General features: G+C 38.2%; 1 protein-coding gene across 4 annotated transcripts in view; it reads left to right on the top strand.

Annotated features, from left to right (window-relative positions):
- Positions 1-25,544, top strand: part of ATAD2B (ATPase family AAA domain containing 2B) — an 82,136-nt gene extending 56,592 nt beyond the window's left edge. For 3 of the 4 annotated variants that reach the window (XM_084512896.1, XM_084512894.1, XM_084512897.1), the window contains 5 exons: positions 2,492-2,629; positions 16,893-17,588; positions 19,183-19,310; positions 20,445-20,573; positions 22,136-25,544. In XM_084512896.1, coding sequence (XP_084369022.1) covers positions 2,492-2,629; positions 16,893-17,588; positions 19,183-19,310; positions 20,445-20,573; positions 22,136-22,177 — 1,133 coding nt within the window. In that variant the 3' untranslated portion in view covers positions 22,178-25,544. The remainder of the gene's footprint in view (positions 1-2,491; positions 2,630-16,892; positions 17,589-19,182; positions 19,311-20,444; positions 20,574-22,135) is intronic. The other variant, XM_084512895.1, reaches the window with a different exon arrangement.
- The last annotated feature ends 2,190 nt before the right edge of the window (positions 25,545-27,734 follow it).

Raw genomic sequence — 27,734 nt, 5'->3', positions numbered from 1 at the left:
TTAATTCTGTTCTAACTGAAACCAGGACATAAGGGTTTTTCTTCGTTGGACTGATTACCAGAAGGCCAGGTATAGGAGTGATCCCTAGATGACATTCTGTTCCTCTGCTTCACAATAAGAGTATGCTTTGGAATAGTGAATTGTTTCAGTGTTGATCTAGTTGGGGGAAAAAAAAACAACCAACCAACCAAAAAAAATATATATATATGTAAGCAGTGTAGACAGATTTCTGTGCAACTCATTGTCTGCATGCAAGGGTCATTACTCATACCAGGCTGTTGCCTGAGTGGATCTACCCAATGAAATCATGTTGAAACGGGCAGCCAGCCTTGTTCCTAACTAGTATACGAGACTGTGTGAGTAACTGAATGCTGAAGTACTTCTTTTTAATATAAACAAGAGATTTGCAAGCAAGGCCTTAAATGAATGTTGAGACAGGTCACGGAGAGTGGGCATTCTGGTATAATGCACAACTTGCCTTTTTTCAGGTTGGAGTGCCCTAGCATCTCTCTTAATCTTCCTTTAAAGATTAATTCCTTCCCTTGATGTGTAAAGTCTGGTGGAAGAAAAGAGACTTTGTGCCCATGTTTCACCAAGTAGGTGTCTGGACTCAGCTTGTTCAAGGATCTTACCATAACGCCTTACTGGAATTAAAATTTTTAGCCTGCCTACAGGACCCTTGTAAAAGAAGGGCAATAATGCCAATGTTGGACAATGAGAGGGGCAAGTCCAGATATTTGCTGTATGAATCTACTAGCAGCTCTTGGACTGAGCATAAATTTACATTATTACAGGTTCAGGAGAGGTTGAAGTAGTGTTATGGTTTGAGATTGAGTCAGGGTAGGTGGATACGACCATCAGAACGGAAACTTGCCCTCTTGACAGGAAGAACACACCTCAAACTCAGATCTTGGCCAACATTTTCTTGGCGAAGTTTGGAAGAACTTCAACATTCAACGTGAGATTTGCATGGAATCGAACAAGCTGATCTCTGGGAGGCTACTGACCAATTCTCTGGCAATTTTGTCAAGCATTTCTAATCTCAGAGGAGTTTAGAAGGCCAGTGACACACATTTGTAGGCTTTTTAAACTTTGCCCAGTTGGAAAGCCATTGATTTTTCTGAATTGTGCCATTTATTAGCTCTTAATTTATTAACAGGAACTACTGAAGATAAGGCTAAAAAGTTCTCTATCCATTTTCTTCACAATTATCTTGGCAAGTTGTTTAGCAATCGTACATAGCTTTAAAATGGAAGGTATTTTCTGCATTGCTATTTTTTCACCACAATTCCAAACAGAAGTATGTATTGAATAGATGTACCTTTTCTATACTTTTGTCAGATCTGCTATTTTTAGTTAGTACTGGGACTGGTGACGAGTCTCAAAGTACTGCAGTGTAACAAAATGATAAACTGTGTAATAGAATTAGTGTCTGGAAGTTAAACTAGAATCTCTTGTTCTTGTATTACAGAAATGAGGTGCTGTTGTTGAAAGAGGATATCTAGGATATCTAAGGATAACAAATTCTAAGTTGGTAAATCAAAAAATAAGTATACTAGATTTTGGAATTTGCAGCTTCTTGTTGAAACCAGCAGATAACAAGGTAGAAGTGATGGGTGTTTTGAGTAAAGAAATTTATTTGATATGTAGCTTAAAATACTTTTACTAGTACCTAGAAACGTGTGCTTTACCTATTGACTGTTAGGTGAGAGTTCCTTTGTGAATCTTTTAATTTCTGCTTCTGTCAGTTGTAGAGTTTCTTTCGTGCTCTTGGTCATTTTGTTCTGGTTACTTTTGGAGATGTGGTATGACATTTAAGACGACTTATAGTGGATGGATAGGAAGTTCTAGTGAAGTACGAAACTTCATAATTGTGGTTATATCTTTAATATGTGTGTAACCAATATTAAGTGCACATTTTTAGAATTTAAAAATCCTGGAAAATAGTAGAAGCTATGAGATGAACTTGTGTTACAGAAAGCACAACAGACTTTTTGTTAAAAGCAGAATCATATTTTTCTTAATCTCAGAGCTCATATTGACTCTGAAGTGCATCCATTTTACATAACATAGATCATGATGACAGTGCAAGTCTCTCTTCACATACTCCTTTTGACATGGCATACCATGCCATTATGAATCGCTACTTATTTTAAATTATCTGGTTAAAATTAAGAAAAATTGAAACTGTCAATACAAATTTGTTTTATAGAGGAAATGTAGATAAGAGTGCAATCTTTGGGGACCCAAATGTGAGAAAGTCATATTTTTCTAAGTCGTCAGAGCTGACGGTTTTAAGACCATGCAGCAAGTAAGTTATTTTGTCAGTAGAAAACAAATATTCTTGATTCTAATCTTTCTTTTGAATGTCCAACTAAATATTAATTGATGTGTTCTTATTGCAGCATGGTATTCCAACTTTATTTTAAAATTCAGTAGATTTTTTTCAGCTTGGTTTATTTAAATAGGTATGGTTATCTTCTGTATGCAGGCTTATCAGTAACAGCAGAACAAATAAATCCTCATGGTTCCACTGTACGGAAAACAGAAGCTAGAGTTGAAGAGGCATTTCGGAACAAACAAAAACCCACAATGACGGTGTGGCCCAACTCTGCAAATAAATGTGCATGTGAGTACCTTGGTTGAAAATTGTGCAAAATTGCAGGCGCCTCCAATGGCAAACATTTCACACGTCTGTACTAATGCTTGCTGATTATGTCCGAAAGTAATTTTAAGCATGAAACATGGAACTTTAAAAAATACTCTTTTTCTGATAAGAAATTTCTGCCCAAGAAGCTGGAAAGAAGTAGAATTTCTATTTTTGTAATAAAAAAAAACTTTTTATAAAGTTTTTATTACATTTTTAAAGGAAAAAAAAGCTATTTTCTCTATAATATGAGGTGATCTGTTATCTGTTGGTTGAGCGTTGAGATTTGTTTAGTGCATGTATACACGTATATTGACAGGTATGTATCTGCATGCTGCTTTCTACTCTGTCACATGCACTAGTTGCTTCCTGTCTGCAACGCGTACGTTATTATGCTAAAACTTAGAAAAGCAGTTATAAATTTAACTGTATTTTCCTTTATGGGAATTGGCTTTCAATAGTCACTACCAATTAATGGAGAATGTTAAGATGCTCTTGATGCAGCCTACTGGATTAGTCCAATTAATTGGTCAAAGTCTCTAGAATTGTGAGGAGCGTATGACTGCCTAACTGTGTAGTAGGTAATTGAAGGCACTGCTAATTATTTTCAAGAGGTTGAGTTGATTACAACAGGTAAATACAGTAAATTTTGTTAGATGAAAATAAAGTCTACAAGAGTGTGTATATGAGGGATATACTGATAGTTGTGCATGGCTTTCCTGTTGAAGATTTGGAATCTATTATTATTATCATCACAGAAACATCAAATGGGTGCTTGATAGGCAAACTGCTACATAGATTGTGGAGTAATCAAATTTTCATTGGTCTTCGTCTTCACCCTGATAATGCTTTTCCTTTGTACAAAAGTTCCTAGGTATGGGGATAACTGCCCAGAATTGCATGTTGTTTATATATAAATGATGTCAAATAGTTAATTACAGGTGTATAGTTTTATTTCCTACAACTCTAATTTTTTTTTCTACTAAAGGAATTAAAGTCAACTCTACAGAGTTACGGCTTGACTAAATTGTTATATAATGTATTGATGATGTCAATTAAAGTTCTGTTTGTTTGGCAAAACAGAGAGAAGGGGTTCTCAGTGTCATTAGTTGCTCTGAAACCCAAGATGGAGATTAACTCTGGTTGATCTTTCCTGGCTGTGGGTGCTGTGCAGCAAACAGGAGTGGCTGTAGACCTTTGAGGTGGACATCTCTCTGAAAGAAAGAGCAGCTTTTAGTGGTTACTATTGTATAAAAAGAAGCTCTTCTGCCTCTGCTATTCTTTGTCTAGTATTGTAGGTTCAGTGGTGGCTGTTTGAAGACTAGAGCCATTGAGTGAAGGAACTTGCCAACTTTCCTGTTCATAAATGGAAAAGGAGCTAGTGTCAAGGCTCCCTTTCTGCTAGTATTTTGGTGAGGTAGATTGTAAGACAAGAAAATTTGAGGCTCAGTGATGTTTGGGAATACAATCAAATGAAAATCGGCCTTTAAGGATGAGTCTGGGCAGGGTGGCTACTCTAGGAGTTCTGTTGTACATGTAGTAATCAAGAATGGAGAACCAGGAAGTGAGGAGCAGTCAAATCTGCAGAAGGGATTCAGGGAGCACATGGACACACAGACTGTGGTAAGGTCAGTAGAGACAGAAAAACTTTGAAGAGAAACAGTCTAGAAGAGGGATTGGAGGAAGGAGCTCTAGGGTAGAGTGAGAATAACTGGGCCAATGGTAAGGGAGCTCAAAGAGCAGCAAATTACATGGATTGCAAATGTGTAAATGGAATGGGGGAGTTTAGAGAAGGGATTTCAGAACAGAGATGATTTAGAGGTGGAGAATGTGGTGAGGAACTAAGATTTTTGAAGGCTAAAATGCATTACAGAAGCAGAGGAACAAGGACAGCAATTCATGTATTTTAGTTACGTGGGATAAAAGCTTTACATTCCAATTAATTATGAAAATCTAAAATATTTCTATCTTTTCCTTTTATATATATATATCTGTTTGAATTTGAATTCATTTTTTTTCCTTAGGTAATTTTTTTGTCCTGGTCTAGTGTTTGTTTTTGGTTTTAATTGTCAACAGTAACGTTATTTTCTTGATGAAAGTATTTCTTTAGGAGCTTTGTTTACAGTATTTCAGAAAACAGCTTTAAAAAAGTAAATTCAGATGAAATGCTTGAGAGCCTCATAAGGAAATGATTGTCAGGCATCTTCTCTAGAAATGCTGTGGATTACAGATAGCGTAGCAGCCTCACCCATTTTAAATCCCTGTTTACGTTTTAGGGATAATACAGTAAAGAATGGGATTTAGTTTTGGTTTGTTCTTTGAGATTACATATTTTGTATGCGATATTATTTATTTCTGTAGTTAACTATTGTTTTGTGATGTATTTAATTTTGCTAAATATATTTTATTTTTTTTTTCATTTGATTAGACCATATGGGCTATCAGAAATGTGGCACAAGATCTGTAGTTCTATTTGAAGACACGGTGATAAATGTTCCTGAGTTAAATTTAATCTGCAACTTCCATATCCCTGTTGAAGTAACACCTGTGGTGGGTTATGTATTACAGTACAGATGAGTTTTAAAAGTATTGCATTACTTGAAGTTGCTGAGAATTCATTTGGGACAGTTCTGCCCCAGATGACTTAAAACGTATCAGTATTGACTGCATATTTTGAGAAAAGTGCAAATGCTCCAATGGGAACATGCAATGGGACGTATGTCAAAAGCCTGATGGAAGTAGTTGTAAGATCAAAGAATCATAAAATTGCTGTGGTTGGGAGAGACCTCTGAAGATCATCTGGTCCAGCTCCCCTGCTCAGAGCAGGCTGAGCAGGGCTGTGTCCAGTTTTGTTTTGAGTATCTCAAAGAATGGAGGTTCCATGACATGCCTGTGCCACCTTTTCTAGCGCTTGGTCACCATCGCAATGTTGGTTTTTTTTTTTCTTTCTTTGAAATTGAATTTCTTGTTTTTCAATCTGTGCCCGTTGTCTATTGTCGCTGGGTACCTATGAGAGGAGTCTGGCTTTGCCTTTGTGTACGTGTGGAAAAAGAAACTATCAGCAATGTGAAATTTTGGGCATCTGGTAAATTAATAAGTGCTCAGTGATTTAGGTACACTTCAGTGTGTAAAACATCAGTATCTCTTTAGTTGTTACAATGCTGTATAGTAAAAATTTGTCCTACTACTGTATCTTGCCAGTAGATGGAGTATGTTGCATATTATTTTATTTTCTTGCAGTTCCTTCTGTAAATGTTACATATAACTAAACTGTACGGGGAAGATTTGATTTGCCATTCTTATCATTTTTTTGCAGTATTCAACAATAATATACTGTAGGTGATAGACTGCAGATTTTGTTTTCCTCACAGAGGAGATGTCTTTCATGCAGTATGATGAATATGATAGCTGGTCCATGTGAAAATTGCATTTGCAGCAAGAAAAAAATTAGAATGTATTGTGTTATGCAAACTCTTTAAAAAAAAAAAAAAAGTTTTAGATAAAATTCATTTTATGAAATATGAAGTAAACACCACACTGACTTTTCCCAATAATTAAAGTGATTAGTGGTCTCTGTAGAAAGAACTGCAGGGAGATCTAATAAGGAAATAAACTGCTGCAAAAAAAAAACCTTAGTTCCCAGATAAGTAGTATTTTGCATACTCTTAAATGGTTTGAGCTAAATGGTGATCCTTGCTCTTATATGAAAATCTGTTGTTCTACTTCATAATGGAATGGAAGTGGTTGGTTTTTTTTGTTTGTCTGGAGGGAGTGGCTTTCCAGAAGATTTTTAGAAAGGAAAAAGGTCTTTTGTAATCTTTCTCAGAAGGCATTTCTTTCTCAGTCTTTGTTGGATTTTGATCAGTTTAGTCTCTTTTTTTGACCTCTCTGATACAGTAATGTCAGCGATTGTTGCGTTTCACGCATTCATATGACTGCAGCAGTGTCTTACCAAAGGACATGGCAGACCAGATGCCCTAAGACGTTTATTATTATAACTTTCCATTTTTGCCTAGTTCTGTGTCAGTTACCACAGAACGTGAGTACTGCATGTTAAGTCATCCAGATACTAACATTAAAATTGTAGTAGCTGCTACTGTCTTGCCAGAACCATGATTCCTTTACTATGCTACTGCTTTCTTTTCTCCTGCTCTCCAGAAAAGGGATTTGAGTTGGATTAATTCTCACAACACACCTGCGACAGAGGCAGGTACTGCAACTTGACAAACACTATTAAAAAAAGCTTTTGTGGAATTTGAGGACATCTTTACTCAGAGCTGAGACAAGTGTCTGTTTTTTAATAATTTTTTTTATTGGTAGTTTAGGAGTGCACATTCTGGATGGAGAGTAGTTTGATCTGAATCTGACACTGGCTTCAATTGGATGCTTCAAAAGGAAGCTGCAAACATTTGAGAAATAAAAATTACTTGGACTGCCTCATTTTGAAGAAAATACCATCTTAGCCAATTCTGAGTTAGGTAATGGTTGTTTAAACCCATAGGCTTTGTAATTTTTCTAATTTAAAATCCCATTTAGTGAATTTGTAGGTGTTCTTATAAATCCTGTCTCTGTAATTCTTTTTTGGAATCCCATCAAACTTTTGGAGGTAGTGGTACCTAGTGGCAAAGAAATTTTCTTTTATCACTATTAAATACTCTGCCTCTTGAATTAATTGAATGTCTTTTAGCCCCGATAGAAGGCAAACAGTCCCGCAATTTACCTGATCGGGTTTTTAATATTCACTTGTTACTCATCTCATTCTAACTTACTAATCCAAGATTGTTCAGTGTCTCTTAAGAAGGTTTGCCTGCAAGCATTATCACTACATTTTTTTTTATAAACATGGTGAAAAGATAGATTTTGTGGAAGAGATATTTTTCTGAGTTTTTAAAATTGATTTTTTCCTACCATAAGTGGTATAAATTAGTAATGCAATAAAAAGTTTTCAGACCTTTTAGATAATATCATACTACTTCCTCCCATCTGGATACTTTGGCAATGTTTGCTTTAAATTGTTAAAAGAGCTTGTGCAATGTTTTTGTCTGCAGATTGCCCATTTCTTCATTTCTGTTTGCAACTATTTATTTTCTTCATATCTTTTTTTCCTTCTTGACGCAGAAACCAACCAGCAACCACAGCCTTTCAGTTCTGTGATAGAAAAGAATGTTGTAATGTATCATTTTAATTAATGCACAGTAGGAGTTTGTCCTGTGCTTGTGAGGTTAAAGTCAGAGAATCATAGTATCAGGAGTGACCTTACTGCACTCTACAGGTACCATAAAGGAGGCTGTAGCGAGGTGGGGGTTGGTCTGTTCTCCCACGTGCCTGGTGACAGGATGAGGGGGAACGGGCTAAAGTTGGGCCAGGGGAGGTTTAGGTTGGATATTAGGAAGAACTTCTTTACTGAGAGGGTTGTTAGGCATTGGAATGGGCTGCCCAGGGAAGTGGAGAACCTCCATCCCTGGAGGTCTTTAAAAGACATTTAGAGCTTAGTGACATGTTTTAGTGGAGGACTTGTTAGTGTTAGGTCAGAGGTTGGACTCAGTGATCTTAGAGGTCTCTTCCAACCTAGATGATTCTGTGAATATCGTGACTTGGAAAGGACCCACAAGGATCATGGAGTTCCCACTCCTGGCTCCACACAGAACTTCTTAAAAATCAAACCCAATGTCGGAGAGCATTGTCCAAATGGTTCTTGAACTCCCATCAGGCTCGGTGCCATGACTGCTTCCATGGGGAGCCTGTCCCAGTGCCTGACCACCTCTGGGTGCAGAACCTTTCCCTCACACCCAGCCTGCCCCTCCCCTGTCCCAGCTCCATGCCATCCCCTCGGGTCCTGTCGCTGTCCCCAGAGAGCAGAGCTCAGCGCCTGCCCCTCCGCTCCCTTCATGAGGGAGCTGCAGGCTGCCATGAGGCCTCCCCTCAGCCTGCTCTGCTTGGGGCTGAGCAAAGGCACCAAGGCACCTCAGCCGCTCCTCAGATGCCTTCCCCTCTAGACCCTTCACCATCTTTGTAGCCCTTCTTTGGACACTCTCTCTAATAGTTTTACGTTTAAGTTTTTCTTATATTTTGGCACCTGACACTGTACTCCTCACCTCAGGGTGAGGTCACACCAGTGCAGAGCGGAGCTGGACAATCCCTTCCCTTGACCAGCTAGCAATGCTCTGCTTAATGCACCGCGGGATATAGCTGGCCCTTTTGGCTGCCAGGACACACTGTTGACTTAGATTCAACTTGTTGTTAACCAAACCCCCCAGATCCTTCCCTGTGGTCCTGCTCTTGAGACTCTTGTCCCCCCAGTCTCCACATATCTCTGGGATTACTCCATCCCAGCTGCAGAATCCTCTCTGCAAGGCCTCTCTACCCTTGAGGGGGTCAGCAACTCCTCCCAATTTAATATCATTGACAAACTCACTTAGTCTGACTTCAAGTCCTCTATCCAAGTCATTTATGAAATCATTAAAGAGAATTGATGCTGAAATGGAACCCTGGGGAACCCTACTGACTGGCCACCAGCCTTACGTAACCCCATTTACTATAAGCCTTTTTGCCTGACCTGTCAGCCAGTTGTTCACCCATTGCATTATGTGTTTGTCCAGCTGTATGCTGCACTTTTTGTCCAGAAGTGTACTGTGAGAAACCCTATGGAAAGCTTTGCTGAAATCCAAAAAGATGACATCAACTGGCTTCCCTTGGTCAACTAGATCCTTGTCATAAAAGGAAAGGAAATTTGTTAAGCAGGACTTTCCCATTGTGGACCTCTGTCAAGACAACATAGTCATTGGTCATTTCTTGTGTTTTTCAGTAACTCCCAGAAAAATCTTTTCCATAATTTTGCCAGTCATTCAAGTAAGACTGACAGGCCTGTAATTACTAGGGTCTTCTTTCTCGCCCTTCTTGAAAACTGGGACAGCGTTTTCCAGCTTCCAGTCACCTGGGATCTCTTCAGATTCCTAAGACTGTTGGAAAAATAGTTGAGAGGTCTTAAAATGACATCAGCCAGCTCTTTGAGTATCTTAAAATGAATCCAGTCAGGCTCTATAGACTTACATCCACCCAGCTGGAGCAGCAAATCCTGCACAAGTTTGGAGTTGATTTTGAGTTCATTGTCCCTCCAGTCACAGACCTCTAACATACATGTAGAAGGCCCATTATCAGTGTTGAAGACAGAAGTGAACAAGGCTTTAAATATGTTTTTTGTCTGTGTTCGTATTAGTGAAGTGACCGTCCTTGTCAAGGAGCAGACCAAAGTTACCTCTGGTTCTCCTTTTGCTGGTAACATAATTTAAAAAGCCCTTTTTGGTGTCCCTCGTGGTACTGACCAGCTTCAGCTCAAGCTTTGCCCGCACAAACTTTCTCCCTATAGTGTTGAAGTTGCAGAATAACCTTGTGTTTGTTCATGGCTCTCTTGCAGCAGGCAAGATGTCATTCAGTAATCCTTAAGAACTTCCTAAATGTACTGAAAATGTAAATAGCTATAATAGTTGCTATTGTAAAAAGCTACTCAGCAGAGGGAAAATGAGCAGAGCTATAGAGGTGGAACGTCTATAACTGATCTCTACGGGTGATATTAATCTGATTGTCTCTTCTCTTCTGACTTCATTTTTCTTTTTAATCTTCCTGTGTGACTGTCTTGTCATGTACTTAGCTAACATAATTACTCTGATGGTTTCATGTAAATTATATTTTTAGCTTGGTTTCCCAAGAAAATAATACCTATCCTTTCTGTCCATCTCTGCTCCTGTAATAACTTCTGAATCATTTAGCCTGGTTCAGACAGATTTGACAGGAGTTGAGGTCTGAAAGATTAGATTCCTGCAGGTTTTGTGAAAATGGATAGCTGGATAAATCTATGCATCTCCTGACGGGAAAGGCTATAGATTGAAAATGGTAGTTACCTGTTCTGCCTTGCCTTGTTAGCCGATCGGTTAAAAGATCATGTTGGCCAGGCAGAGCATGCACACCTGAGAAGTGGGGGGTCATCCTACTCAGCTTTGGGTGGAACAGAAGATACTGGGAGAGGTTGCTGAGAAATACTGGGAAGGACTTGTGTTGAGTGTGTTAAAGGGAATGGTAGGGGATAGCAGTTTGCTTGCATGAGGAAATACTGGGGGTGCTGCAGCCAAGTGTATTTTGGGAAGCATGCTTCATCTCCTTATGGAACTTGACCCCTGTTGAGAAGTGCCCAGGTTCTTCAAGTAGTTGTTCATATAACAGTTTATGGGCTGTTGATGATCATACATGCTAAGCTGTTGCATGTAGTTGTTCTGTTGTTTTTTAATATTTTTGAGGTTTGTGCCTTGAGTATCCTCATACTTTCTGTCTAGGAGGAAAATCATATAGCTCTTAGGGGTTAGTTCCACAATCATGCCAAGCTGCAGGTTAGTAGTAAAGGCGCTGTCTTGCTTTTCTCTGGTTGCATATTCCAACCACCTCCTTTAAAGGAGCACCATCATTCAAGAGCTGGATATAGCTCAGTTTGGGAACTGAAGATGTTGAAAACTAACCCAGGAAAAAATACAAACTTAAAGGCAGATTAGTTCCCTTATCTGTTCTCCTGCAGGAACAGTAGTGCAAGTACAGATGAGGTAGTAGAAATATTATAGCTGGCTTTGGAGGGAGAAATGGCTTTGTGTGTTAGTGGAAGCTGGCACCTTATTTTGCTTTTTAAGCCATTGTGGAGCTGTGCTCTGTTCTTTCTTGCTGCTTATCTCTGACTGCAGTTTGGGACTTTGTGACTTAAAACTCCAGAGGCTTTCAAGTGGACTATTCAGTGCCCATTGGTAAGGAACGTAGAACTACTGGAAGCAGTGAAATTACTGAGGAACTTATGTACAGAAGTATATATATGTATACCCTGGATGCTGCATAAAAGAGAGCAAATTGTTGGTTGTAAGTGCTTTCTCAAGGTTTTAAGTTACTTTATGCACCAGACATCAGAAAGAACTTTAAGGTTTTGATCACGGAAGAAAAAGATTAAATGTTTTGCTTCAAGTGGTTCTTTATGCCGAAGACACAAAATCTAGATCCATGGTGATCTTTTTTGCTATGAGAATTATTATTGGATTTTAATTCCCAGCAATCCTTTATGAAATAAAGGTAATAACGGAGAATCTACTGTTTGATGGATGTGAATTTTATCATTTAGTGACATTTAATCACATTTGTCTGACGGATATTGAAGCAGTGCAGAGGCATGTAAGGTCTGCTTTTCTGCAGCATATTTGTTAGCCTCCATGAACACTGTACTACACTCAATATGTGGTAATAGTCAAACTACAGAAGTTTCAAGAGAAACTTAGCTGCTTCAGCTGCTACATCTTCTCATTAGTTATCCACATTAAAGCAGCAGACTTGCTTGTTAGTGATTTACAATCTTTGAATCTTCTAATTATATCTAGTTCCTTTCCCATCTTGACTTCTGTGTAGTCTGCAGCTTTGTCACTGTACGGCTGTGCTTGTGTGACAGAAGGGGATATAACTCAACTCTGAAGCTTCTGTGCCATGCACCCATGTTTTTGAGGTCTATTTTATTGAGACTATACCAAACAGTAAGGTGACAGTAGTTGATGTGCACTGTAGAGGATAAGTATGCTTATTTCACCAGGTATTGTCATTACTTGATGTTACCTGGCATGAAAATCATGAAGCAGAATCTGTCAGTGCACAATAATTCAGGATTTCTGGAAGTCCGCTACACATTTCATTTCACTTGAGTTTAGAGGACTAGTGCTTCTGAAGGAAGTCTGTAATTTCTTTTATAGTCTTGGGAGGCCACCTCTGCACCGAATGCTATCTGCCTTAAGTTTAGAGATCTTTCATCAGATTCAGTGTCTCAAGGTAGGAATGGAAGAATTGAGAAACCCCACTTATTGCTTAAGGAAATGTAGGGTAAATTTGTATTCAGTAATTAATTAAATTTTATTACATTTCTTTAAAATGCTCTCTGCATAGACTGCAGCTTAGCACAAATTAATGAGTGGGGAAGGGTTCACATGAGGCTGATATCAAAAATAACCCAAGTAAAATGTACATGATTTGTGGTCAAGCAGGTATTTATTGTCATTACCCCAGTTCATACAGAATTTTTAATGATTTATAGAAAAAGCAAACCAGAAAGAAGCTAGAACTGATGTGAGGATCCCCTTGGCAAATCTGTAGAGGTTATGTGCAGATTATAGAGAAGAGTTCCACAATTCAGAAAGCAAGTGAATGTATTCATGTGTGAATAATTGGTATTATAATAGTTTGAGTTATAGAAACTCAGTTCTAAAAAGCAGGATTCCTCTGACAATAGTATTTCTACTGCCTCTGGCACAAATAGTGCCAAAAGACTGGGTATCAATGGATACATTTCAGATGAGTAGTTTTAAAAGGAATAATTGAAAAGGTGTTAATGCATTAACTTGCAATTGTATATGCTCTGCTAGTTTTTTTTTTTGTATTTTTTTTTTTTTCAAAGTTAACTCCTAGTTTTTCTTCTGTAATCCATTACCTGTTCTGTTACTCACTGAGAACTTCAGTGTGTCATGAATCATACAGGCTGAAAAGTGGTTCTGCTCTTGATGGTTTACAATCTTACAGAAGATAAACACGAAAGTGAAGGAGAGGGGACTCCAGGTTAAGTTTATTATTTAGCAGCAAACCATGAACATTTGCCCTTTAGTTCTGTATCAGTGTTACACTTTGGTAGCTCCTTCTTTATTGAACCATCGTTTCTCACGTCTGTGTTATTCTCTCAGTAGTGCCTTTTGCTTTGTAGTGAATATAAAGAGAATGTAGATAATGAAACGTGGTGCAGACTTCTACATTTGGTCCCAGGAGTCACTGCTCCATTCAAAACCCTTGCTACTCATAGTAGACTCTTATTTTTACTGGGGGAATTAGGCAGGACATAAAGACTGCTGGTGTGTGTGTGTTTTTTTATTTTTGTTTGTTTTTAAATATTGCATTATTTGCTCGAGTTTTCACTCGTCCTTGGAAAGAAGAAAACTGAAAGAGCCAAGCCTCTGCCTGCATTGTGTAAGAAAGAAAATCAGTGTAACAACATGAAGGGTGCTAAGGATCTGGAACCAAAATTGGTATGGTCAAGAAAGTAAAAACTGGAGAATGTACTCAAAGGTGTATTAGGTAGGGGATTATCAGCCTCACTGAGGTCCTGAAGTTGTGTTAAATGAACTCAAATCAGAGATTTAGGTACATTTATGAAAGCCTGAAGAAAAAAGGCTTCAGTGGCTGGAATGGAAGTGGCTGAAAGGAAGAAGACATTTATTTAGCTGAGTGTCAGGAGAAAAAGTTGATTCTTAGAAGCATACAGACAAAAAAAAAAAAAAAAAAGGATATTTGAGTTGTTAGTTAGAGGTGTGGGCCATTCAGTGGCGATAGCACTTCCTTAAAACAAGTGTAAGAGTCTAGGAAGGAAAAATTGTGACACTAACCAAATGCTATTGACTAAATATGGGTGAAAAACAAAACTAGATTACTGCATTTATCAGTACAAAAACTTAAACATTGAGAAGGCATATTCTGCAGTACCTGTCAATGAGAAGAGGACATATTCTGCAGTATCTGTCAATGAGAAGCTGTTTTCTTTCCTAAACTGCAGTGGTTGGCTGTAGGTATAATTTTTTTTGAATATTGTGACATAAAGACCAGTTTTGTAATAATAGCAGTGTTTCAATCAAAGCTCTGCTGTGTGCGCATACTTTGAGGTGGATGAAATATTTTCTGCATTCACTGGTTTTTATGCAGCGTAAAATAGAAAACCTCAGAACTCCTGGGAGGAGATCTTCTTGCAACACATATTGCTTTGTCCTAATTAAAAACAATGAAAGCAACTTGCACAACTGTGAAAAGGCCCTTAACTTAGATTTGAATAGCTTGCATGGGAGTGAGAGTTAGCTGGGCTTGCTGACTGTCATTTAGGAAGACTTGATAATTGATGAAATGTGTAGTAAAATGGAATTAATTCTTTACTCTGATTTCTCACAAGCCTAGGAATTTTAGGAATGTGCCTGGGTATTTAGGCAAATGTAGGCTCTCAGGTAGAGGTTGCAGGTGAACAAAATAGTTGCACCAGTAAATGGGCATTTTTAAAGTATAAGTCACTAATAATGATAAATACCACCTTATAGCAAAGTTACCCTAAAAAGCCAAAATCATTGGATCTATAAAAATCCAACTTACTGATTTATACACTTGAAGACGTGTTACATTCCCTTGAGAAGACTCTTCGTTCTGTGTTTTATTTGTCCATCTTTGGAGTTGACCCGAGAATAAGCTCATTGCCTAATAGGGGATTTTTTTTGTCTCTTAAGTTTATTAATCCATGTGTTTAGTTTCAGATCTACTGTGTGTGTGATTGTTAAAAATCTCTTGCTGAAGAAAGGGAGAGGCTGTTAGCTTCTGATGTTACAAGGACGGGTTGTGGTTCGTCACCAATAAAACAGTGAAACTGGCTGTAGAAGCTGCTGTCATTACCTACAAAGTAGCTGGAAAAAGAGGGTTTTCCCCTCAATTCTTGCAGCTCTTAGTAAGGATTACTTGTAACAATAACTGCATGCTCCAAATGAAACTGGTTTTATTGCAATGTAACTTTAGGTAGCTTTTAAAACGGAAAAGTTGAAATTTATTCCTAAATGTAGTAGTTAAACTACCTGCTTACATATGGGGAGGAAGGTCTGAAGTATACTCGTATTTCTCTGAACTTCTGTCATTTAATTCCCAACACTTGTACCTGCATAGTGCTTGTATTGTCAAAGCTACGCAGTAAACACGGATCTTTGTAACTCAGTGTGAAGTTGGCAGACGCAGATCTAGGACTTACTACCCCATAAATCAAAGCAACCTACAAATACCAAGAACATTACAGAGGTGCTCAGCATAGTTGATTTTGAAATGGAGTAGAAGTTGTTAATCTGTTAGCTGTTGGCCAGCATTTTCAGTTATAAACACTTGACTGCAACTTTGCAAAAATATCAGCAGTCTGCATTGTAGCTTGAATGTGAATATAGTACTTTCCGTCCTATTAGTGCTCTTGCAGAGGACATTGACAACAGTATTAGATTTGAGTGGTTCTCCTTCTATATTTGCTGATTGTGTTGCAAATGTGCCCCAGACCTCTTTCAGATTGGTGCTCTGGTTGTCTCTCTGTCAGGGGGGACTTTTTCTGAGAAGCTTGCTAGATGATTTTTTTAAAAGGCCCAGGAAGCATACATTGGAAAAAGTAAAGGTGAAAAACTAAGGATGCAAGAGTAATGAAAAAAGGATCACATGCCTAAATGGCTTCAGGTTGAGTTGTATATATGGGGAGGGGGAGGTGTTGGTGATGAGATAAGAAGCTATGTTTATCCTTCTTTGTACAGACTCACTGCATAAGTGCAGATGTTTGGGCAGTCTTTGGACTGGGTTGCTAAATTGGCCTGGATTTAAAACAAAAATCCTCATTTCTTGAAGCCATGTTTTGCCAGTGCAGTGAGCTTGAGTACACAGGTGAGAATGAATAGGAGACTGAGGAGAGGGTTACTCTATAGTTGATCTAATAACTGAAGATGTCTTTGAATTGACACTGGACATAAATTGAAATGAGAGATTCTGATCAGATACAAGACAAAAAGCCTGTTCACACAATGGTTGTGCATTGGTACAGGGCACATGGACATCATCTAGTCTGCATTCAGGAAGGTTTTCGGAATGTGACTGCGTAAAGCCCTGAGCAACCTGGTCTGCCCTCATAGCTAAATAATCCTGTTTTCAGCAGGAGGTTGGGCCGGAGACTTCCTGATGTCCCTTCCAACCCAAATTATCTGACAGCTCACGGATTACACTTCCATCTGTTTCCTTGTGTAATGTGTTCAAATAGCTGGTGTTGTAAAAAAGGGAAAATGAGAGTAAGGTCTTTAAATTCTGCATTACCCAAATGAGAGTGACTGAGTTCTACATCATTGCTTTGCTGTTTCCTTCTAGTGGTTTACCTGCAAATGGTATGTATGAAATATATTATGTAGGAAAGGCTGTTTATGGAAATGGGTTACAGTAGGAGTTCTGTATGCAACTGGTTGTACTTCTAAAAGTCCTTTGTATCCGTACTAATTTGCTTGCACTGAAGTCAGCAAACAGTTGACTTTTTTTTTGAACTGTGAACATGTTTGCCTCATATTACAGCATATTCTAATATACTAGTCTATTTAAGGGGAGGTACCTGCACATCTAAAAGTTTTGTTTCCTTTTTTCCTTTGTAATTCAGTTCGAATAAGGAGAAAGTCAAGGCGGCGCTCCCAGTGGGGCAAAGGCATTATTAAGAAGAGGAAAGTCAACAATTTAAAGAAAGATGAAGATGACGCAAAATTTGCCGATGATGAAAACCACGGAGAAGACAGTAAATTGCTGGAAAACGGAGAGCTAGAGATCAGCGCTGACTGCATTGAGGAGAATGGGGAGGAAACAGGAGACCTCTCCATGACAAATGATGAATCCTCGTGCGATATTATGGATATAGATGCAGAGCAAAGGCTTAACAATGGGACATCAGGAAAGGAAAACAATTTTGCATCCACGGAAGAAGAGAGTTCAAATGAATCTCTGTTAATAACTGACAGTGTTACCCTGAATACTGAAAAGGATTTAAGGAAGGACTCGACATTGAAAGGGGACTGTTTAAATGGAGAGACATCTGTACACAGCTTAGAGGGTATGCCTGTTCCAGCGTGTCACAATGGTAAAATGGAATCGGTTGATGCTGTTTCAGCCAATGACAACACGGATGCATCTAGTAACAAGCAAAAATCTTCATCTGAAGATCAGCCAAAGGAGAAAACAGAAGCTTCCAGTGAAAGCCACGGAGCTGATCTTGTGAAAGCTGAGGTACCACACTGCAGCAATAATGAAAAAGCACTACAGAGCACAGACATTGAGACTAAAGATGCTGAAGCAGATAAAGAAGGTATAGCTTGTTTCAGTTCTGTTATTTTATCCGTGTTAAATGTGTATGTTTTTAATTTTAACATAAGTTATTATAATGCAGTATATTATGAACTGCTATTTGTGTGAAACTTTTACTGTGCTTATGAGATTTAATTCCACATAAATAAATTGGAAGTCCACCCTTGGCTTGCTGTAATGTTCTCTTAAGCAAGTAACTTTATCTCCAGACTTGAAATATTCTGGCTTTGTATGCTTAAAGAGAAGTATCGTAAGTAGTGAGACAATGTTATTTAAGCTGTAATGGAAGATTAAAAAAAACTATTATCAATGCAGGTAAATATCTATATGATACATACTTTGGTCTATAGGATGTAATTGATCCAAATTTTTATCCATATGATACATGTATGGATTTTTTTTTGAGGTGGAGATCTATGATAAAAGTGTCATTGATGTTAGATCAGAATTTTTGCGAGTCCCTTCACTATGATTCTATGATATTTCCTTAAAAAAGAGTTTGCTCACAGCAAAAGTTAAAGCAGCTTAACTCATAGGAAAAGCCAGATACGGCATTGTTTATCTAACGGGGTAGGTATCTGGACTTCCAGTCAACACAGTTAATAGTGCAGCAAAAAGATAAGAGAAAGAGAAGGGAAATCCTGGTGGTGCATAAAAGAAGGGACCATGTCCTTTGAAGAAAAGAGACATAGTTTCCTCAGGGAAGAGAAATAAGAGCCTTATGCATGATTGCCTTTTTAATTAGTTTTTCAGAATTATGTAAAAGAATGAAATCTTTACTTCAAAAGTGGGTGCTGAGATTTACAAAATAAATTAGCTTTAATGAGAGATAGGAATTATGAGAATATCACTACGTACACGTTGTCTGTGTGTGTACACGTGTTTTCTCTGAGGGTAAGGAGCATAGATGAGTAAAGCTCTGAAGGATATCAGAAAGAAGAGTGTGATGTATGTTACAGCCATTACACGTCGTAATTTAATACGTGTATTTTGGATACATTCATGATGCATTATAGTAAAGGGAGGTAAGGGGAGTCCTCAGGAAAAATAAGGCATTTTAAATAGTTGAGAAGGAGGAAAACAGTGAATAAATGTAGGGCTAGAATCAGGAGAAAACTTTAAAATATTTTGTTCTCCAGAACAGAACTGGATAGCAGTTTTAATACAAAGGTAGAAGAAGACAGAAATGTGTCACCAAAGCATGACGTTTCAGAAGTAAGCAGATGTTAGGATTACTGTGATGATGAAGACATGGGATGCTTTGGGAAGAAAGATGAGAATTTTGAACTGCTTAGGAAGAAAGATTTGGGGAATTAGCTTAATATGTGAACTTCTCTTAGAAGCTGTATAATTTGACATTGTTAATTAGAAATGAGGAGAAACTTTCCCAGTGATGCTCAATATTCTATTGAGATTTCAGAATTAAGTTTTAAAGTTGATGGGTTTCATTTGTGCTTTGTGAACTGTGGTTTTGTGCACTCGTAAACCTTGAGAGTTCTGTGAAGCTGATAAATAATGTGCACCGGCAGAATCATGCTTGCATAGTTCACAAAATCCAAGCAAAATCAATTTTATTTATTTTTTTTAAATTACAGGTATGTTGAAAAGTAAGAAAACTCGGAAAGTCACTATGGAACTGTCAAAACCCACAAGTCTGGAGCATGTCCCAGAGGAACCATCAGATCCCTTACCCTCTGTAGTTGTTGACCATGACAGACTAAAGGTAATGGAACTGAAAAATAGATTGGATTGCTAACAGGCTCCATGGGAAATGTTCCCTTCCTTTGCTATAAAACAAAATTTCATTTATTTTTGACTATGAACAACTTTTTTTGGCAAATTTTTTTTAAAGATAATTTGTCAATCAGTGTTCTTGGCTGAAAAGTTAATAAAACCGAATCCTTATTGCCTCATCATTACTACCTTTACAAATACAGTAATGGCACAGCAGTCCACTATTTTAAGAGTTTCTCCAAAAGCTGCAATTGTGTGTTAATTGGACATGTCAGTAGCTGAGGAACCGCTGGGTGCCTGGTAATTAGAAGTTAACATCATCATCTCCCTCCCTGTGGACGTATACTTGGTGGAAAGAACTGTTAGTGGATAGGAAAGAAAATTGGAATTTGTGCTGATCTTTTGGTGCTATAGATCGAACTCCTGCTAGTTAATTTTGTTTGTTTTGTTTGTTTAAGCAAAGTTGAAACAGAATTTGCTGTGTTGTGTAGTAGAAACTAGCTTGACCTACTGTGAAATTTAGACCCCACTTGCTGTGGATTACAGATGTTAATTTATTTGGTAAGAACGGAAATGTTGTATTAGGAAAGAAGTCCTAATATTTACTGCTGCTATGGTAAAATACACACTTTCACCATTTGTTTATGAGCAGTTTTACAAGCTTTTCTCCCATGCACTGCTTTTATTGTTCAACATTTGTGGAATTCCAACTGTTTCCATTTGGCACTTCTTAAAAAGTTCAAGTCAATGTAAGTTCTTAAAAATGTCCACTTCAGCTATCAAGACAGTTTTTATGGTTTATCTTAATTATTGACCAAGACGTCACAGGATTATGTAGCATTCAAACAGAACAAACATTGCACTAGCTATTTGCTGCATAAAATCTAAGACAAGAAGAAAGGCATGGATGTAAATAGGAAAGTAAAGAGAAATGTTAAGTCCTTTTGTTTCAGTGTGGAAGCAGTGGCCTTGCTATTAGCCAGATGTGGTCCCTTTTATTCGTATATATCTTTGCAAAATAGGGTTTTAGAAGAAGAAGATAGATCACACTCTGATCTGTACTTTAAAGAAAAAAAAGTGGTTATAAAAGCTCTCCTAACTTTATCCTTTGTTATTCTAACAGAGACTGCTTGATTTGGTGGTTAAGAAAAGTGACAACCTGACTGTTGACCAACTTGAGAGATTGTATTCACTCCTCAGCCAATGCATCTACAGACACCGTAGAGACTATGACAAATCACAGCTTGTTGAGGTGATGTTGTACAGTTTTTTTATCTGACTTCTGTGAGAATATTTTTTCAAGAACTATTTATGTTCATTGTACTAGCATGCAAAAGCTTTAAATAGATTTTGAGGAAAGTATTTATAAAAATAATAAAATTCAGTATAGTAATGGCTTAAAAAACAGAGATTGTTTCCAGTAATGCTTTCCTCAGAAAAGGGTTAAGAATTTAACCTAAAAGAACAGAGGAAAAGGAGAACAGAATGCAGCAGCATTTAGAAGCACGTACCACTAGAGTAAGAATGGAGCAGAAGCAGGAACTTTCAGGTAGTCAACGTGGCTCTGCAGAATGTTCCTAAATCACTTATTTTCCTTCATCCTTCTGCAGTATGGGACATACGCTTGATTGTAGCTATCTTACAAGGAATCTGTAAAAAAAATAGTATCAGAAAGGCATTATGGGTAGAATCATAGAATGGTTTGGGTTGGAAGGGACATTTAAAGATCATCCAGTTCCAACCCCCTGCCATGGGCAGGGATGCCACCCACTAGAACAGGTTGGCCAGGGCCACTCCTCTGCTGATGCAACCCAGGATGCAGTTGGCTTTCTGGGCTGCAAGTGCACTCATGATTGCTCATGATTGTCTTGGGAATGTCCAACACAGTATGATATTTGCAAGTTTTGTGCTCTGTTGTCATCCTTTTTCCTCTGAAATATTTTCATTTCAAAGGCCTCCTGGCTACATCAGCAGGCAGTGGGTCGTTTTACTGTTGGTGTAGGCTGATCTGATCTGAAAGCACTCTGGTAGTGCTTTCCCTCCAGCAACGTTGCTCTAGTTGCAGAGTGGTTAGGGTCAGCTTGCTGATTCAACTGGTAACCAACCCTGCTGGTAAAGGGGCGAGAATTGTGAGGTTCCAGTTTGATCACTGAACACCAAATATTTTTCTCCATGAATATTTTACTACAAAACCTGGAAAAGCTTTAACATAGGGTGGTATAGAGTTCTTGCAAAATATTTTTGAAACCATTTTCATACTGTTTTGCTGTCTTCACCTAAAATACGTTGGAAATCTGGGCTGAGTGTTATGTAGATTAAAAAGACAAATGTCCAGCATGAGTACTTAGAGGCAGATTACTTTACTTTGATTCTCCAAACTCTGCAGATCTGTGTTTGCAGCTGGGTCAACAATGGCATGTAAGAGTTGAATTTGTTCACTGTGCCATTGCAGTACTTTCTTAATATATATCAAATACGTTAATTATATAAGTGACCCTATTACACTTGGATTTTTTCATGGACTGTCATGGTGGAGTGTTTTTCTGCATTAATGCTTCTTTAATTAGTTTTCTGTTTTACTGTTTTTTGCTAGCAGATCACAAATAGTGAACAGAAATGTTTATTTTCCTATGAATTATTTGTTGGTGTTTCCAAAAAAAAAAAAAAAAAAAAAACAAAACCAACAACAAAAAAACACCAAAAACCAACCAACCAACCAAAAAAAAAAAAAATCACCAGTAAATATGATTACTTAAGGTAACTTTATTTTTGTCTGTATATTTATGTATAATTGATGTTCTGTGTTTCTTGCAGGAGATGGAAAGAACAGTTCATGTGTTTGAAACATTCCTGTGAACTCGTCAAGATGGGTGGGTTTATCCTCTCTTAAACTGCTCACGGGAGAGCAGTCCTCTGAGCCATTCAGTTTCCATTTGCACCAAGTATGTGCAGAGCCTTGGTCTTAAGTGCTCTCTCTTTTTCTTTCTGTTGAATTTGGTGCTATTGTCTCAGGTACCTGAAACCAACCAGCCTACAAGAACCAAACGGAACTTCATATAGTTGTATCTGATATAAATAAAGAATACAATGCCACAGCTTGGAGATTTTTGGTGCTACAGAAACTGTTCTCATTTCTGCTCTTGTTCACTCTACATGCATTATCTTTGGGGAAACTTCAGTCAAAGTGGAGACCAACATACACGAGAGAACTGGAAAGAGCAGATCTAAGTTGAATATTTTTAAACAGGCAACCTTTTTTTAATTTTTTTCCAATCTTTCTCTTCTCTGGGGTAACGGACAAAAAAAATCTGTTCTAAAGAAGGCAATGATGCATTGTGGTAGGAATCTTGAGTAACTGGATGTACAGTGATTTGAAGATGAGGCTCTCTAGAACTGCCTATAATGTGCCTTTTAGTCAATTGAGAAAGATAAGGCTAATCAATTGGTTTGGATTATAGCAAATGGCAATGTTAGAAAGCTCTCTTCAGAATGAAGATCTCCAAAAGGATGACTTGTATTCTCTTCATTGGATGGCAGCCAGTATTATGGTTCTATAATGCCTGTCTTACTCTACAGAACTAAACTAAGACACACTGAAAAAAGCCACATACTTTACCAAAATGGTGAAATTCCTTTTTCATTGGTATAGATTTGTTTTAGAAACAAATTACACAGTGAAACTATTCTGTGTTGCTAACAATGAAGCATTTTCCCACCACTTCTTTGTTGTCCATCTTGAGTTCTTTAAGAAAAAAAAAAAAAAAAAGTTTAATACTGGCAGGTTTCTTTCTGAAGTTCTGTGTTTGTAATATAGCTTGGATTGTACAGGTAAAAAGATGCTATAATCGATGAAAATCCTGGAGCCCAAGTAAAAATCCTGGAGCCCAAGTTGAAAGTAAAGCTTAAACTAGGCTTCACGACTCAGTCAATGCAAAGCACTGTTAATGTGAGGAGATTGGAGGACGGCCTTTTCGATTGATCTGTTCGGACCACGGTTCTCCAGGTCTGAATTGTGTAGTTCAAAACCTTTCCTTTCTGGAAACTGGAGAGAACAGTCTAGGCAGTTTCAAGAAAAAACACGTTTTGTCGCAAGCTCGGTGTTAAAACATTACCTGGGCTGATTTATTGCAAACCTAAGTGGAAACTTTTAGAGAAGTTGGCTGGTGTTACCATCTCTAACCATTCATCGTGACTGTCCGTACGTAGCTGTGGAAGTGTCTTTCCAGAAATATGCAACACAGTGTGATTAGTTTTTAATTAGAGAAAACAGTCTTGGACTACTGCAGAGATACTGAGCTACCTCAGCTTTTTGTATTTTAGTTACCAACAGTGTTTATGGAGGACTGTAATCACTCTGCTCCCATTCACAAGCTGAAGCTAAGGTACTTGTCTCCACCTCTATGGCTAATAGCAAACCACTGCAGAGGAACAAACACGGGCCTTGGGCTACTGCAGTAATCCAAAGTGCTTTGTACATTGTGTTTCAACATCGTTCTACCATAGATCTTCTCCCCCGAACGCCACTGTTTTTCTTTATGGCTAATGGCAGAAACAGAAAGTTTTTTAAGTACTCATGTACATCTAGTTACACCTAAATGCAACCCATGCAGAATCGCTGTATTTTTTAGGTGGGAAAGTGCGATTAAAAACCACAGCAAGCAGAAAACACATTTAGAATGAGATTCTTTGATCTCACATTTGTTTAGGGGATTTTTTCCATGTTTTGTTTAGTATTTATTAGCATCATACCTGTTTGAGATATTTTTGTGTCTGGTACATTAACAGCATTTTGTATTTTGATGGAAATTGTTACAAACTTTAAGATTTGATTAAATAAAATGTAGCAGATTTTTTGTAGCAAGTTTCTGATAAAAGGGTTTTTTGCAAGTCTCAGGTTCTTGCTGCAGAATTTTTTAAAAATATTTATTCCAGTTTCACTTACTCAAAGAAGTTTTTGTTCAAGTAACAGCAGCACTTGTGGAAGATAAAACTGCATACATTTTTAAGATGATAATAAATTTATATGCATTAAAACAGTTGAGAATTTTAGTCACCAGTGAGTGTGAATAAAAGCAAGTTTAAGCTAATGCCTAGCATTAAAAATGGTTCGAAAAGGTCAGGTTTCTAAAGGAAAATTTTTACTGTCAGTTGTTGATTGGGAAAAATCGTAAGAGGCAGCCCTGCTGATGGGGGAGCTGCCCTGTTGTTGTAGGGGAAAGTAGCTGATTTCAAATGTTAGAGTGGACAGCTCAAATCAAATGATATACCCGCCTTCGTAGCCCAAATAACCACACTTCAGTTTTGTTTTCCTTTACAGATGTCTGGTGGTTATAGAGTTAAAGCAGCTGTTAATCTATCCATGTGGTCTCAACTTGTTTACTCTTTGTACGTTTTTAATTTTTTTTTTTTTTTTTTTGCCATATAGCACTGGCAAGAGTTTGTACAAATTGACCTCTCTTCCTTGTTTCTTGTTGTGAAAATTGCAAATAAACTCCTGTGGGAGTCCTTGCGCTGGGGTCAGTGAAACGTGGCCACCCAGAAGAAGGGTGACTTCTCTGCGGGGTTGGCGGGGCTGTCCTGGAGATAATAGAGTTGCTCTTGGGTAAAGTTGATGGCTATGGAGTTAATTGTATTTGCAAGCTTGAATCTCACCTGTGATTAATTTTTTTTGTTCGTTTTGTTTTGTGTCTTCTGTATTGTTACTTGATTTCCTCATATGCCAATGTATTTATAGGATTACTGTTTTTTGTCATATCCCGTCTTCCTTTTTTTTTTTTTTTTTTTATTAAATTGGTGGGTCAGCTCTGGTTTTACCTTCAGTCTTCTGAACGGCAGGTCCTGCAGCTGATGGTCCTTTTTTTTTTTTTTTTCTAATTTTATTTTATTTTGTAATCAAAACGTAAGCTTGAATTTGGGCTTGTACTTGCATCTTTTGTATCTTGTACATTGGGTTATTTAGACATTGGGGAGTCCTGTTTGGTTTCATTAATGTGTGTCTACTTCGTGGATTAAGTAGACTTCCTTCATCAACTATGGTATATTTTGGATTCTATAGTTTTATTCAGAACTGTGTTTAAATTGATGTTTTGCATTTTGACTTCATTTTACGTTAGTTTGAAGTAAGTTATTTAATTTTTTGAATTTCTGGAAATTTTGAACATTTTACTGTAATTTGTAATATAACTGCTGTGAAATACTTGAATAAAGATGACAAGAAAACACAGCTTTAGCTCCTTCAAACATGTTGTATTTAAAAGAAACTCTACCTCCTTGCTGTTTTCTGATTTCAATCCTTTTCTTACCAGACCTCCTTGATTTTGCAGCTGACATGTTTTACTCTGGGGTCTTGCTGTTTTGTTACGTTGAGTGTTTTAATCCGTACCTCTTGCTTTCAGTGTTTGTCCATTAAAGAAAAACACTTCTGATTAATTTTGACTGCAGAAATGAAGTTAGCATTGTGTGCTGGTAAGTGAGTAACAGAAATGCTCTGAAGTTATGAATGTTGTGTAGTTATGAAGTCCTAGAAAATGTGTTCAGTTACAGGAAACACCCAGGACAGTTTACGGTACGTCAACATTCAAGCACCAGGGTTTCTCATGAGAGGTTTTTAAAGGAATCCTCTTTCATTCCTATTTATCATAGTTCTCCTTACTTGTAAGAATAACTTAAGTATATCTAAAAATTGCTTTAGTTTCCCCCCTCTGATAATTCTGATAAAGCTGCTGGGGGTTATGGAAGTTCACTCAACCCACAGATATGGGAACTCTTGTGGCAGTTTATCCAGAGGTAGGTAACTGCTTGTAATTTATGTAATGTGGAACAGAGCATGGCAAGCCGTTGCATAGATACGTTATGGCCTCTCTTGAGGTGTAGGACATACAACGCTCCTGTTCCCTTCCCTCTTTTCCTCTGTTTTTAAGCTGTAGGGCTCTTGGGCAAAAGAGTGGCTAAGTAAGACGGCAGGAACTTGTTTCATGTCTGACTTGGCTTTTATATGCAGCTGTGACAGCACAATTAGATGCTCATTGTCATGTGCCACAGGCTGGGCCCGTTTCAAGTCAGCAGGGTCAGCCCCATTGTTGGGCCTGACGGGCACGGAACTGGGTGCCCCGCAGGCAGCAGCATGGCACTTCACCTGGCACTGGAAAACCCTTCTCGGAAAAACCTGTAGTGAACTCTGGTGCTTCAAAAGCACGACTTGGTGAGCAGTAGTTGGGCTTCATCAGGTGTGGTTGATAAAGCCTTAGGAAAAACTGGAGCAGCAGCCTGATCTGTCAAGTGCTCGCTGCTTAAACCTGCAGCCACCTGCTGTTGGCTTCTGCACGTAACGTAGTTTTGGCATGCAATTTCCCATATTGCCTTAAATTTGAAATGCTCCATGTCCTCTTTTTTTTTTTTTTTTTTTCCTTTAAGACGCTCAGATAATTTATTTAAATAAGTTAAAAATGAGATCCTTTTGTTTTCTATCTCAGGCAGGATTTGGATCAGGACTTGCAGTATTTGGGGCTTTAAGCTAGCACCGCCTGTGAATGAATTCTGAAAGGCAAATCAATAAAGTTATGAACTGATTAACCAAGTCAAACACTTCATTTTTCTCCCCTTTTTATGCATCACTTGTGGTCATGTAACTATTATGTAAAAATCAGGGATTATAAACTTTAACGCTAATTAATTCAGCCTCATTCCATTTCTAGGTGAGGAGCTTTTTTAGTGTGATGATTTGCATAGGGAGTGTGTTTCAGTTTAACCCAGTGCCAGCAAACGGCTGCGACTACTACTACATCCCATTTATTTTAGGAACGCGTTTGGTTTATGCTATATTGAGCCTTGCTTTGATAGTAGAGAATTACGATAGTAAAAGAACATGCTAAGATACTGGGATTTCAGACAGATTCAGTGCTTTTAGTGCTCGTGTAAACCTTGTCATTCTCAAAGTTTATTAACACTTGGATGCTGATTTGGAACAAAGCTGATCTGGAGGTTTGAATGCAAGAAATAGCCTTGAGTTAACCTGTGCTGGAAGGCTCCTCACCTTCAGTTCCAGCAGCAGGGCAGGTTGAGAAAAGTGGGAGGCTGCATCTGGGACAGGAGCGCTGCCCTTGGGGGGTGTGGGCATACAGCAGGAGCTGGGACGGCTCTGGGGTGGGTTCCTCTCCGAATTTTGCGGTGGTCACCTCGGTCTTAGAGCGGTCAGGAATTTGGCAGAGGATGCACAAGATGGGTTTGGGTCCCTGAGGCTGGCTGGCTGCTGAGAAGGCTCACGCCATCTGTCATTGGGGTTTTGTGGAGCTGAATTCATCGTGCTGAAACAGCCCTTGCATCAAGGTAAAATTTCAATTTTGCTATAACCTGGAGATGTCTGACCCTGTATAGAAGTGGGAGCCTGGAGGAGACCGAGTGACCCTCTGGCTTT

The sequence above is a fragment of the Aythya ferina genome (genome assembly GCF_964211825.1).
Source record: "Aythya ferina genome assembly, chromosome: 3".
NCBI lineage: Eukaryota > Metazoa > Chordata > Aves > Anseriformes > Anatidae > Aythya > Aythya ferina.
This window is presented reverse-complemented; position numbering and strand designations above follow the sequence as displayed.